The following is a 12,921-nucleotide window of genomic DNA, read 5'->3' on the forward strand; positions in this document are numbered from 1 at the left end:
GGCCAGGCTGTTGTCTAAGGGAGGTGGACAACCCACAGACAGACCATCTCAGAACCTCATATGATAACGAGCCTCCAATTCTGCTCCAGTCGTCCGGGAAGCAACAAGCGGGCTCCCAGGGAATAGGGACACAGCTGATGGGTACGTGGACAGGACACCTGCAGCTGCTTCCAGGAAAATGTACTGCAGGCAGGAGGGGATGCAGGAGACTGAGAAGGCTTGGGGTGGCCCAGGCGAGCTCAGGCCGGCCGGAGCTGGGGAAGAGCACAGGAATGCCTGGGAGAGTTGGGGTCCGCGAAGCTGATAACTCTCAAACCACCCACCCATGTGAAGAGACACAGGGCTGCTGAGAAATTGAAAAAACAATATTCACCCAGAAATAGACTCTAATTAGAAAAAAGGAAAACAAAAATAGGCTTACTGTGCATCAATAGCTCCCTGCCTCATGAAATGCACAGGTCAGCAGACTAGGCTTTGATTGGGAGACGGTTATTCATTTAATTTAATTATTCATTTTCTCTCTTTTTTTTTTTTTTCTTTTTGAGATGGAGTCTCACCTCTGCTGCCCAGGCTGCAGTGCAGTGGTGCGATCTCGGCTCACTGCAACCTCCCCACCTCCTAGGTTCAAGCGATTCTCGTGCCTCAGACTCCCGAGTAGCTAGGATTACAGGCACCACGCCTGGCTTTTTTTTGGATGTGTAGTAGAGACAGGGTTTTATCATTTCGGCCAGGCTGGTCTCGAACTCCTGACCTCAGGTGACCCACCTCGGCCTCCCAAAGTGTTGGGATTACAGGAGTGAGCCATGGTGCCTGGCCTAATTATTCATTTTCAATTAGCCTAATGATTTATTACATTATAATTAGGTTATTTTCTATTCTATTGTATTCTAATATATTTAAATATTCCTATATTTAAATATATTAGAATACAACAGAATGTTATAGCCTATTAACAATTCTGGTAACTTTATATAATTCTAATACAGTCATTCTAAGAGTGTAATATTCTATTCTTTTTAAATATATTTTTATGTATTTTTAAATTCAGCACACCGAGACTAATATTCTGTTTTAATTATAGTCTAATAATTCTATATTGTATTCTAACAATATTATGTTCTAATAGTATATTGTATTCTAATAATAGTCTATTCTATCCTATAATCAATAAAATTTGGGGCACACGAACCTCACTCTATTTAAAACCATTAGACTACAGGATACAACGATCCTCAGGCAATGCTGCCCTCGTGTGGTCAGTGTTATCACCGAAGGAAAATGTGGTGCTTTTCCTTGGGTGGATGCTGATCAATATGCCTAAGTTATTTTTAACCTTTTGCGTTTGCCTAGGACATAATGGGCTAGGGTGCATATTGAGAAGTTTGGTTCTATACGATTTGTAGGCATGTCTCAGCAAAGAGTAATGGAAAATTCAAAAGACCAACAGGCCGGTAGGTAGGTAGATGATTGATAGCTAGATAGACAGAAAGGTAGAGATAGATGGATAGGTAGGTAGGTAGGTAGATGATTGATAAATAGATAGATATATAGAAAAGCAGATAGATGAATAGGTAGATAGATGATTGATAGATGGATAGGTAGGTAGGTAAACAGTTACATAGAAAGACAGATGATAAATAGATGGATAAGCAGATAAATAGGAAGTAGATGGATAGATTGGTACATGAATGACAGATAGATGATAGATAAATACATAGATAACAGGTAGGCAGACAGATAAAAAGATCGTAGAGATAAAGAGATGGAGAGAGATGGATATATAAATATATAAATGACAACTTAGATGATAGATAAGGATAAATGGATAAACAGATACATACATACATACATACATACATAATAGGTAGACCATATAGACAGACAGGGATAAGTGCATGGGTGGGTGGGTGGGTGGATGGATGGATGGATGGATGGAAGGGTAGGTGGTTGGATGGAGGGAGGGATGGATGGATGAAGGGGTGGGTGGATGGATGAAACGGTGGGTGGATGGATGAAGGGGTGGGTGGGTGGATGGATGGAGGGAGGGATGGATGGATGAAGGGGTAGGTGAGTGGATGGGTGGATGGGTGGATGGATGGATGGATGAAGGGGTGGGGGGGTGGGTGGATGGATGAAGGAGTAGGGGGCTGGGGGAGTGGGTGCATGGATGGAGGAAGGGGTGGGTGGATGGACGGATGACAGGGTGGGTGGATGGATGGATGACAGGGTGGGTGGGTGGATGGATGAAGGGGTTGGGGGGTAGGTGGGTGGATGGATGGAAAAGTATATAAACATAGATAGACAGGTGGGTAGATGGATGAATGATAAACAATATACATGGATAGCTAGACAATGAAATATAGGTTTTTACGGGTTCCACTCTCCTCCTGTGGCATCTCAGGCTCCGGTTTTGTGGTGGAATTCTTTGGTAGTGCTTGTTCAACATCGTTCTGATCCCTAAGCTAGTGTGGGAATTAACAGATTCACTTCCTTCATAAAAGATGGCAGAGATAAGCACATGGGACGATGACCCCTGTCTGCTCCCCACACAAAGTCAGCGACTGCCTGTATTTCCTAAGGTGGATGTTAGAATGTCACATGCTCCACACTCCCAGGAACAAGCGCTCGGTGCTCCCCGCCAGCAGGATCTGCCTTAGACACGCCTTCCCGGCAGGAGAATGCCTCTCTTCCTTCCCTCCTTTGTTTCCAACTGAAAGGGAAGGTTTCCCAGTAAAACTCTGGTCTTTACCCCTTGCGGGGAATCAGAGAGATGTGAGAGAGGATCTGGCTTTTGCGACAATGGAGGGCACTCAGAGGATACGCTGGTGTCTGTCTTTGAGACTCAGGGGCAAGCAGAAGAAAGAAGGAAACAGGAAAAGAGAGAACCTAGGAGGCAGAGTGTCGGCTGTGGCAAAGCGCGGCAGAGGATCCCCCAACTGGTGTTCTGGGCCCTCGCTGGCTGGGCTTCCTCTCGTCTTCATCCCAGAGAGAAGAGCCTTTCGTGCAGAGCCACACGGTGCGACAGTTCCTCTGCACCCGTAGCTCACTCCTTCCTACAGGTTCCTACCTGGAGAAGTGCCATGCTACTGAGTCATCTTAGCACTAACAACGGAATGAGGATGACGCCCACGTCCTGGGTTTCCAAGTGTTGCATGCTTCCTTTGCGTTTCTGGTCAAGTCATAGTGGAGCTGTCTCAGGCATATGCTAGACTTGAACACTCAATCATGCTGACGTCCCAACAAATGACCGACCTCTCTGTTATGTGGTCGCAGGGGGGATGGCACCTCTCCTGACTTCCAAATCTCACCCAACACAGGTATCACAGGCGTTGGAATGAGAGTAACTCCATCTTGAACAGGGGCCGGGTAACATGAGGCTGAGACCTACTAGGCTGCACTCCCAGACGGTTAAGGCTTTCTAAGTCACACGACAAGACAGGAGGTCAGCACAAGATACAGGTCACAAAGACCCTGCTGATAAAACAGGGTGCAGTAAAGCTGGACAAATGCCACCAAAACCAAGATGGCGACAACAGTGACCTCTGATCGTCCTCACGGCAAATTATACATTAATTATAATGCATTAGGTACTAAAAGACACTCCCACCCAGGGCCATGACAGTTTACAAATGCCATGACAAGGTCAGGATGTTACCCTGTATGCTCTAAAAAGGGGAGGAACCCTCAGCTCCAGGAATTGCCCACCACTTTCCCGGAAAACTCACGAAAAATCCACCCCTTGTTTAGCATATAGTCAAGAAATAACCATCAAAATAGCCAAACAGCAGCCCTCGGGGCTGCTCTGCCTAAGGAGTAACCATACTTCTATTCTTTTACTTTCTTAATAAACTTGCTTTCACTTTATGGGCTTTCCCCGAATTCTTTCTTGCGAGAGATCCAAGAACCCTGTGCTGGGGTCTGGGTCGGGACCCCTTTCCTGTACCACAGGTATACGGTTTTAGGAAAGAACATATTCCCGCCTTCCTTGCCAGCTGTTCATCCAGAAACCACTCAACTGTATTTGGCTGATTTACCTTGACCCAACCTGCACCCTCCTGAGCTCTGCAGGTTACTTCAGAAAGGGTCTGTGCAGAAGATTCATTTTTTAATTTAATTTTTAAATTCTTTTTAAGACGAATCAAGCGCAGAAGTGATAAGGGGGGAAAAGAGTAGAGCAAGGAGTTCAATCTGTAGCTGACTGTGAAAATCAACTGAGATAACTCACTACCATCAGAGCAGCCCAGAATGTTAATTGTATATTTAAAGAAGATATGGATATTTCAATATAAAAATCTCAATGGGCATGCATGGGTAGTTCCTTCACAAGTTTGGGTTTTTTGCCTCTTATTCAAACAAGCTCAATTGCTAATTCACATTGCCAACCTCAGCAGGGCAGCAGATGTGTGTGCAGCCACACTGTGTGTTTGCGACACTCACGTGCTGTTTTCAAGGTTACAGAAATGCCGAGTGGACGAATGGGTGGGGGAAGGGGGTGCTGGCCTGTAAGATGAAGATTCTCTACAGAGACTCTACTTACCCCGAGAGCATCTCGAATATCAGGATGCCGAGGGCCCACCAGTCCACGGCCCTTCCGTGGCCCTTGCTCTGAATGACTTCGGGGGCTAGGTACTCAGGTGTTCCGCAGAGGGTCCAAGTCCTATATGGGCGACAGAGACAGGCCCCCACAAAACTCAGTGGTGCTTGGCTAATGCAGTCACCTTAGAAGCTCTGATTGTTACAATAATGTAGTTGAGTAAAACCACGCTCCCTTTACCCTCCTGTGCACACATTTTACTGTGTAAACACAGTAACATTGTTTTCGCTGATTTATTTCCATAGAAACATTTCTTAACGGGCTTGGAAACTAAGAATTGGTTTTATCATCCTTGCTACTGTTGCTGGTACTGTTACCACTGTTACTCAGAAGCAAAAAAAACCTCATTTTTTTTGAGTTATTTATACCTGTCTTAGTATAAATCATAAAGAATAAAATTAATTAATTAAAGGAAAAAGAACGAGATCATGTCCTCTGCAGCAGCACGGATGGAGGTGGAGAGGCCATTCTCCTAAGTGGACTCACATGTCCTCACTTGTACGTGGGAGCTAAACACCGGGTACACACAGACACAGGGAGGGGAAAAAGCAGACACCAGGCGCTGGAAGGTGAAGGACAGGAGGAGGATGAGGATGGAAAATCTACCTGTCAGGTATGATGCTTATTACCTGGGTGACAAAATAATCAGTACACCAAGTGGCATACCGTTTACCCATGTAACAAACCTGCAAGTGTACCCCTGAACATAAAAGTTTTTTAAATAAATAAATAAAATTAAGTAAAAAGAAAATCCTTTATCAAAAAAAAAAAAAAAAGTGGCAGTGAAAAGAATAATTCAAGAACTCACTTAGGCCGGGCATGGTGGTTCACACCTATAATCCCAGCGCTTTGCGAAACCAAGGTGGGCAGATTACTTGAGGCCAGGAGTTTGAGACCAGCCTGGCCAACATGGCGAAACCCCATCTCTACTAAAAATACAAAATTAGCCAGGCATGGTGATGCGTGCCTATAGTCCCAGCTACTTGGGAGGCTGAGGCAGGAGAAATGTTTGAGCCCAGGAGGCGGAGGTTGCAGTGAGCCAAGAATGCGCCACTGCACTCTACACTCCAACCTGGGTGACAGAGTGAGACTCTCTCTCAAAAAAAAAAAAAAAAAAAAAGGTGCAAGAGTTGGGTTTGAACTTGTAACTGAGACTGGATGGTTTGCAAAGCTTATATATGTTCTCTTTGGCTCTTTACACCCCCACCCCCCAAAAAAACATTTCTTGCCCCCTGGAAACCAGTGTAAAGACAGAAATGCACTTCCTCTCCTGCATGGCATTTTCCTTTAAAAGTGCCTGCTTTGTGCTCCAAAAGCAAAGGGGTGGCCTCAAGCAGGAAGCCTGTACTTCTTCCCCTAAGAAAGCTCTGGAATAAAAAAATCACTTTCTTTACACTAGACCTCGCTCTTGCTAATTGCACTCTGCAAACGGCGAGCGGCTGAACCTGCATTTTGGTTACAGAAGAATCTGCTAAATAAAGTCAGGGCAAGATAACAAGGACTGCAGCAGAAGCTGGAAGACTCATGTGCTGGAAAGGAGCTCAGTTATCAGTAACCCCAGAGAGGGGGCCTTGTCTGGGCCATACTCCATTGGCGCTCTACTGCTGGGTAGAATGTCACTTCGGGCTTTCAGCAATTCAGACCTGTAGCACACCTGCAGGCCACATCCACCCTTCCTGCCAAGTGCTGCCCTGGTGTGTGGAGCTTGTCTGTAGACAGGCAGAAAGAAGCAACACCCTCGGAGGGAAAAAATACATAGATGCTTTGCAAAAGACCCTTCCCTCCCACCAGTCAGATCAATGAAAGAAGAAAGTCTTATTTTGTAAGTTGAATGTAAAGAGAACAAAAAACAAGTTCCACAGAGTCTGGTAATATACATGTTTATCCACTCTCAAGTTCTTTGCACAATGTATCAAGCATGTGCACAAAGCCTATTTTATACCCAGCACATCTTGCCTGAGTCCACCCTGTTTGCAGTGGTGTGGGCACGTATCTTGGCTTCAGCTCCTCAGCTTCCTGCTTGCGGGAACCCACCCAAAATGTTGTTACTGTTATCTTTCCTTCCCTTCCCCACCACACCTCCATACCCCACCTCTTTCCAGACAACAGACTTTTCCACATTAATCTGTAAGCCCTTGGGATAACAACAAACTGGCTGCCATCCAAATTTCAAATTCTGTCGGCCATCCATGAAATGAAAGTACCACAAGGTAAGGCATGGTAGTTCACACCTGTAATCCTAGTACTTTGGGAGGCTGAGGCAGGAGGATTGCTTGAGGCTAGGAGTTTCAGACCAGCTTGGACAACATAGCAAGACCACTCCTTTACAGAAAAAAAAAGCCAGGTGTGCTGAAGTGCGCTTGTAGTCTCAGCTAGTCGGGAGGCTGAGATGGGAAGATCACTTGAGCCCAGGAGGTCAACACTGCAGGGAGCATGATAGTGTCACTGTACCCCAGCCTGGGCAACAGAGCAAGACACTGTCTCAAAAAAAAAAAAAAAAATTACTGCAGGATCTAGCAGATATAAGTCAGGAAACCAGGAAAGAAGACAAGGAGAGAGATTGAGTTCTCTTCCCACAGAAGAATGTGGAAGGGACTTACTCTCTATCTGCAGGTTAGATCTAAGTATGGAACAGGGACCACCTTGTGGTCCTGTTAAGTGCTTCTCACTCATTAGAATTAAGTCTACAAATGGAAAGTACAATGCACACTATTTTAGAAACACGCTCTCCCCTGCCTTGCCCAGCAGTTGAATCAACTCCAAGTACACCCTGGCTGCTTCAATGCAAGACACTTCTGTCATTCTGCAAGACGAGCGACTTATTGGCCTGCTAGTTTTGTATTTCCACCTTTCTAGCCCATCCAAAGTGGCCTGAAAGTAGCTAAAAGCCTAGATCTTAGCTGATATGAAGCCCACGTAGAGGCTACAGGTCATGCTACAGGCATTAGCTGCAACTTCTCCACTTACCTTTTGAAAGATGAGGCTCTTTTTGGCTCCGTGTTAGGGTAAGGACACACACCTGAGGTTGTATAAGTTTCCAGTTTCTAACTTGCCTCAGGAAGACTTCTGCCCCATTAGAGTCACTCCTTCCTGCAAAAAGTCCCAGTGCCTAGCTAGATGTGCAAAGAGACATACGCTGCTATGGAGAGATGTCGACTGTGTGAATATGAGATGAGACAGCCTGAGTGTTATGTCGAGACCACTGGTCTGGGCAGTGAATTATCCACTTCCCTGCTCCTATCTCCTTTTGCTCAACTGGCTTTTGGGTAGAAGGAAGGTGACACCTGCTGTTCTCAGTTTTCTCACTGTTCTTAGTTTCACTATGGCCGGGGGGAGGGGAGGGAGGAGGCTATGTTAACGAAGGAGAAACAGAGCTAAGGACAGGATTCTCTATAAAGTATAGATATCCAATGACTCCTGTGTTCTTAATGCGCATGCCTTCCGCCACACCTGCACTGGTTGAACTGTGCACCCCCCAAAGTCCTAAACCCTGCTATTTGTGAGTGGGACCTTATGGGCAAACAGGATCTTTGTAGCTGCAATCAAGTTAAGATGAGGTCATCCTGGCTTCGGATGTGGAATAATTGCTTAACAGGTACAGGTTCTCTTTTGGGATCATGAAAATGTTCTGGAACTAGAGAGAGGTGATGGTTGCACGACATGGTAAATGCAGTAAATGCCACTGAATTGTGCACGGCAAGATGGTTCAAACGGGCTGGGTACAGTGGCTCATGCCTATAATCTCAACGTTTTGGGAGGCCAACGTGGGAGGATCACTTGAGCCTCAGAGTTCCAGACCAGCCAAGGCAACATAGCAAGACCCTGTCTGTACAAAAATATTTAAAAATTAGCCAGTCATGGTGGCTCACACCTCTAGTCTCAAGTACTCAGGAGGCTGAGGGAGGAGGATTGCTTCAGCCCAGGAGTTGGAAGCTGCAGTGAGCCATGATCGTACCACTGCACTCCAGCCTGGCTGACACAGGAAGACCCTGTTCTGAAATATAAAAAATGTTAATAAAGATGGTTACGATGGTACATTTTAAGCGTATTTTACCACAATAAAAAGAGAAAAAGAGGCCAGGCACGGTGGTTCATGCCTATAATCCCAACACTTTGGGAGGCCGAGGCAAGTGGATCACGAGGTCAGGAGTTCAAGACCAGCCTGGCCAAGATGGTGAAACCCTGTCTCTACTAAAAACTACAAAAATTAGCTGGGCGCGGTGGCAGGCACCTGTAATCCCAGCTATTCAGGAGGCTGAGGCAGGAGAATCACTTGAACCTGGGTGGCAGAGGTTGCAGTGAACCAAGATCGCACCACTGCACTCCAGCATGCGCAACAGAGTGAGACTCCGTCTCAAAAAAAAAAAAGAGAGACAGAGAGAAATGGATGACATCTCCAAGCTGAGTTTCAGTCCAGTCCCTCTTATGTCCTAGCAGGTGGCGTCACCAGCCTCACTTGCTGTCTCTCCTCATGGCTTTATGACATGGTGAGCGTGTCACTCAGCTAACAGGGGCATGGTGGGGCTCAGGAGAAAGGACAGCTGATGACAGCTTTCACACTTGATTACAGATACAAATGCATTTCTTCCCTTTTTATCAGAAAAGTATGAGCCAGTGTTTTGTCTGGGTTTGCTAATGCAGGAAATAGATGTTAGCTCAGTACTCATGGTGAAAATACTACATTGCCTTTTCTTATAGGATCTTGGGTTGCAATAAAGCAGCAGGGTGTGGGGTTTTTCATAAAAAGGGAAGACTTTGTCATCTTTTTTTTTATGGGGACACAATCACCGTTCCTAGAACTGTCTGATGGGGACAAACAGTTGAGAATTTCAGGCCCATGAAGGGAGAAGGTGTGTGTCTGTGAGCATGGGACAGCTTCCGATGGCCAGCCCAGGCCCTGGGAGGGGTTTCCTAGGTGACAATGGCTCCTAGACACCACTGATCAGCAGGGAGAAGGGTGCCTGTCACCAACCTCGGCACAGTAATACCCACCTCCTCGTATGAACTACAGCAAAATTAAAAGGGGCTCAAGGGAAAGTAACAACACCGACTGCAAACAGACTCGACATCTCAGGCCCTCCTTGACTTCCGTTAAATACTCAAAGAAAGAAGTTAAGGGAAAAGGTCTAAAGTAACTAGAAAGACTTTTCTGGTGTTACGAAATATATATAAAACAATTATGTATTTATAAATGTATATGTTTAAATTTGAACTTATAATCTAAACAATAAATGTGTAACACATACTAATATATAAATTTAAATTTTAAAAATATATATTTATAAAATTATATATAAAACTATGGATAATAATGTATAATTATAGCTACATATAACTTTCTAAACATATTTATACCATAATTTATGAGCACATATAATTATTTGGTAGCCATGTTTATAATTATAAAATTAAATATGTAATATTAAATATAAAATTGTATCCACTTATTAATTGTATTAAATTTTTTTAAATATAATTATGTTTAACTAAAAATTACATTATATTTATTTAATATATAATTATAATTGGAATATATTAGTATATTAATATATACATACATTATGTTATATTAGTAATTAACACATTACATTAATATCTTTATGTATTAAATTTACATATGAATATACTAAAATATTTACTATATTAAAGAGATAATTAAATATATTTAACTATATAAATTTAATGTAGGATATATTATTTATGTGTAATTAAATATTACAATTATATAGTTATTTATAATTATATACATAATTATGATTTTATATGTATGATTTTCTAATGTGGTAAAATACACACAGCATAGAATTTTCCATTTTAAGCATTTTTAATTGTATAGTTCGGTGGTGGGAAGTCCATTGACCTTGGTGTTCAACCCTCCCCACCATCAACTGCTGGAACTTCTTCATCATTCCAAACAGAAACTCCGTCCTCATTAAACAGCATCTCTCCCTTCCCTGCACCTCCCCGGCTCCTGGCACCCACCATTCTACTTTCTGTCCCTATGATTTGGAAGAATCTAGGGCCCTCCTACAAGTAGAATCACACAATATGAGACCTTTTTGGTCTGGCTTATTTCATCTAATATGTTTTCAAGGTTTATCAACGCGTAGAATATGTCAGAATTATATTCCTTTTCATGGCCAAATAATATTCCACTGCACAGACAAGAGCTCCTGGCCAATTTTAACCAGTTCACAAAGCAAATGGCCTGGCTCAGGGGTGGGCAAATGTTTTCTGTAAAGAGCCAGATGGCAAATATTTTAGGCCTTGTGAATCACATGGTCTCTGTTACAAATACCCAGCTCTGCTACTGTAGCTCAAAAGCCCCCAAGATGTGACTGTGTTCCAATAAAACTTTATTAACAGACACATAGGGGGCTGGATTTAACCTATGCAAGGCTAATTTTTTTTGTTTTTGATGTTTTGTAGAGATGAGGTCTTGCTATGTTACCCAGGCTGGGTTTTTTTTTTTTTTTAAATAGTTTTGTCAGATGTGATAATGGCACTGAAGTTCTTTTTTAAAGGGAGTTATCTGTTAAAGTTGGATAAAGTGCATCTGCTTTAACTAACTCAAGAAACAAATGGGCAAAGAGAAAAAAAACAAAGTGACAAAGCTTTGATAACAATCGAAGCTGGGTGATGGGGCCATAAGGTTTCAACGTGAATTACTCTCTCTACTCGTGTGTGTGTGTGTGTGTGTGTGTGTGTGTGTAAGGGGTAAGTAGTAATTTTGAAAGACTAGGTTCAATGTTATCCCTATAAGGCTAGAAATAAAAATCCAGAGGACAGTAATCAATGTAACATCTGGGTTTACAATGCTACAACAGAGGAACTAGGAAAGAGCTGTTGCACCTGGCATGGTGGCTCACGACTACCATCCTGGCACTTTGGGAGGCCGAGGTGGGAGGATTGCTTGAGGCCAGGAGTTCAAGACTATCCTGGCCAACATAGTGGGACCCTGTCTCAAAAGAAACACAAAAAAACAAAAACAAACAAAAAGCTGTCGCAGAGAAATAAAAAACACCAAAAACAAACAAAAAAGAGCTGTTGCAGAGAAAGAAAACCATCTGTTATGGTTTAAAGACAGATGTATAAAGGTTGAGCATCTTTAATCCAAATCTGAAATCCCAAATGCTCCAAAAGTCAATACTTTTCCAGCACCGACATGAGGCTCACAGCGCAAAGGAAATGCTCACTGGAGCATCTTGGATTTCAGATTTTCAAATTAGGGATGCTCACAGGTAAGTGTAATTCAAATATTCCACAATCTGAAAAAAATCTAAAATCCAAAACAATTCTGGTCTGAAGTATTTCAGGTAAGGGATACTTGTGTTATGCATTTGAATTATAAAATCAAATTAAACACATCAGTATTTTATTTTGACCATTTCATAAAACCAGAAATAATTCTAGTTTGCCACCAAATCTTTTAGGGGAGCTATCTAGATAACATAAAGTATGTGTGCAAAATATTTAAAATACAAACGTAATATTGCTTTTAGAAAACAAGAGGCTGGTGAACGCAAGTCACAAAAGAACACCATCTGAACATACTGACAACCTAGGAAAGTCAGAAATCAAGTCACCAAGAGCAGTGGTTTAAAACAAGTAGGGTACAAGTCATTCAGTTAACAGGGTTGCTAGGGGAGGGGAGGGGAGGGGAGGGGTAGAGGAGGGGAGGGGAGGGGAGGGTAGAGGAGGGGAGGGGAGGGGAGGGTAGAGGAGGGGAGGGGAGGGAAGGGGAAAGAATGGGAGGGGAGGGAAGGGGAAGGAATGGGAGGGGAGGGAAGGGGAAGGAATGGGAGGGGAGGGAAGGGGAAAGAATGGGAGGGGAGGAAAGGGGAAGGAATGGGAGGGGAGGGGGGGAAGGAAGGGAGGGAGGGGAGGGAGAGGAAGGGAGGAAGGAAGGGAGGGAGGGAGGGAGGGAGGAAGAAAGGAAGGGAGGGAGAGGCTGAGTACCATAGCTCCCGCCTGTAATCCCAAAACTTTGGGAGGCCAAGGTTGGAGGACTGCTTCAGTTTAGGAGTTCAAGACCAGCCCCGGCAACATAGTGAAACCCTGTCTCTACAAAAAATCAAAAAATTAGCCAGGCAGGGTGTGCAAGCCTGTAGTCGCAGCTACTTGGGAGGCTGAGAGACAGGGGGATTGCTTGAGCCTGGGAGTTCGAGGCTGCGGTGAGCCACGGTTGCACTACTGCACGCCAGCCTGGGTGACAGAGTGAGACCCTGTCTCAAAAAAGAAACAAAAAACAAAGAAAGAAATTCATGTAGTGAGTAGATTACATTACAACATGCTTAAGTATGTTTTTACCCCATGCTATAAGAGAA

At 43.8% G+C, this 12,921-nt stretch overlaps 1 protein-coding gene across 8 annotated transcripts in view; it reads right to left on the minus strand.

Annotated features, from left to right (window-relative positions):
• Window positions 1–12,921, minus strand: part of LOC100434648 (cAMP-dependent protein kinase catalytic subunit PRKX) — a 107,456-nt gene that overhangs the window by 32,856 nt on the left and 61,679 nt on the right. For 6 of the 8 annotated variants that reach the window (XR_008517999.2, XR_008518000.2, XM_054544294.2 and 3 more), the window contains exon 4: window positions 4,538–4,657. The exons of the other annotated variants lie outside the window; for them this stretch is intronic. Coding sequence is in view for 4 of the 6 variants with exons in the window: in XM_054544294.2 (XP_054400269.1) it covers window positions 4,538–4,657 (120 nt within the window). In the remaining 2 variants the exon portion in view is untranslated. The remainder of the gene's footprint in view (window positions 1–4,537; window positions 4,658–12,921) is intronic. 8 annotated transcript variants of the gene reach the window in all.

This window comes from Pongo abelii, chromosome X (assembly GCF_028885655.2).
Source record: "Pongo abelii isolate AG06213 chromosome X, NHGRI_mPonAbe1-v2.0_pri, whole genome shotgun sequence".
NCBI lineage: Eukaryota > Metazoa > Chordata > Mammalia > Primates > Hominidae > Pongo > Pongo abelii.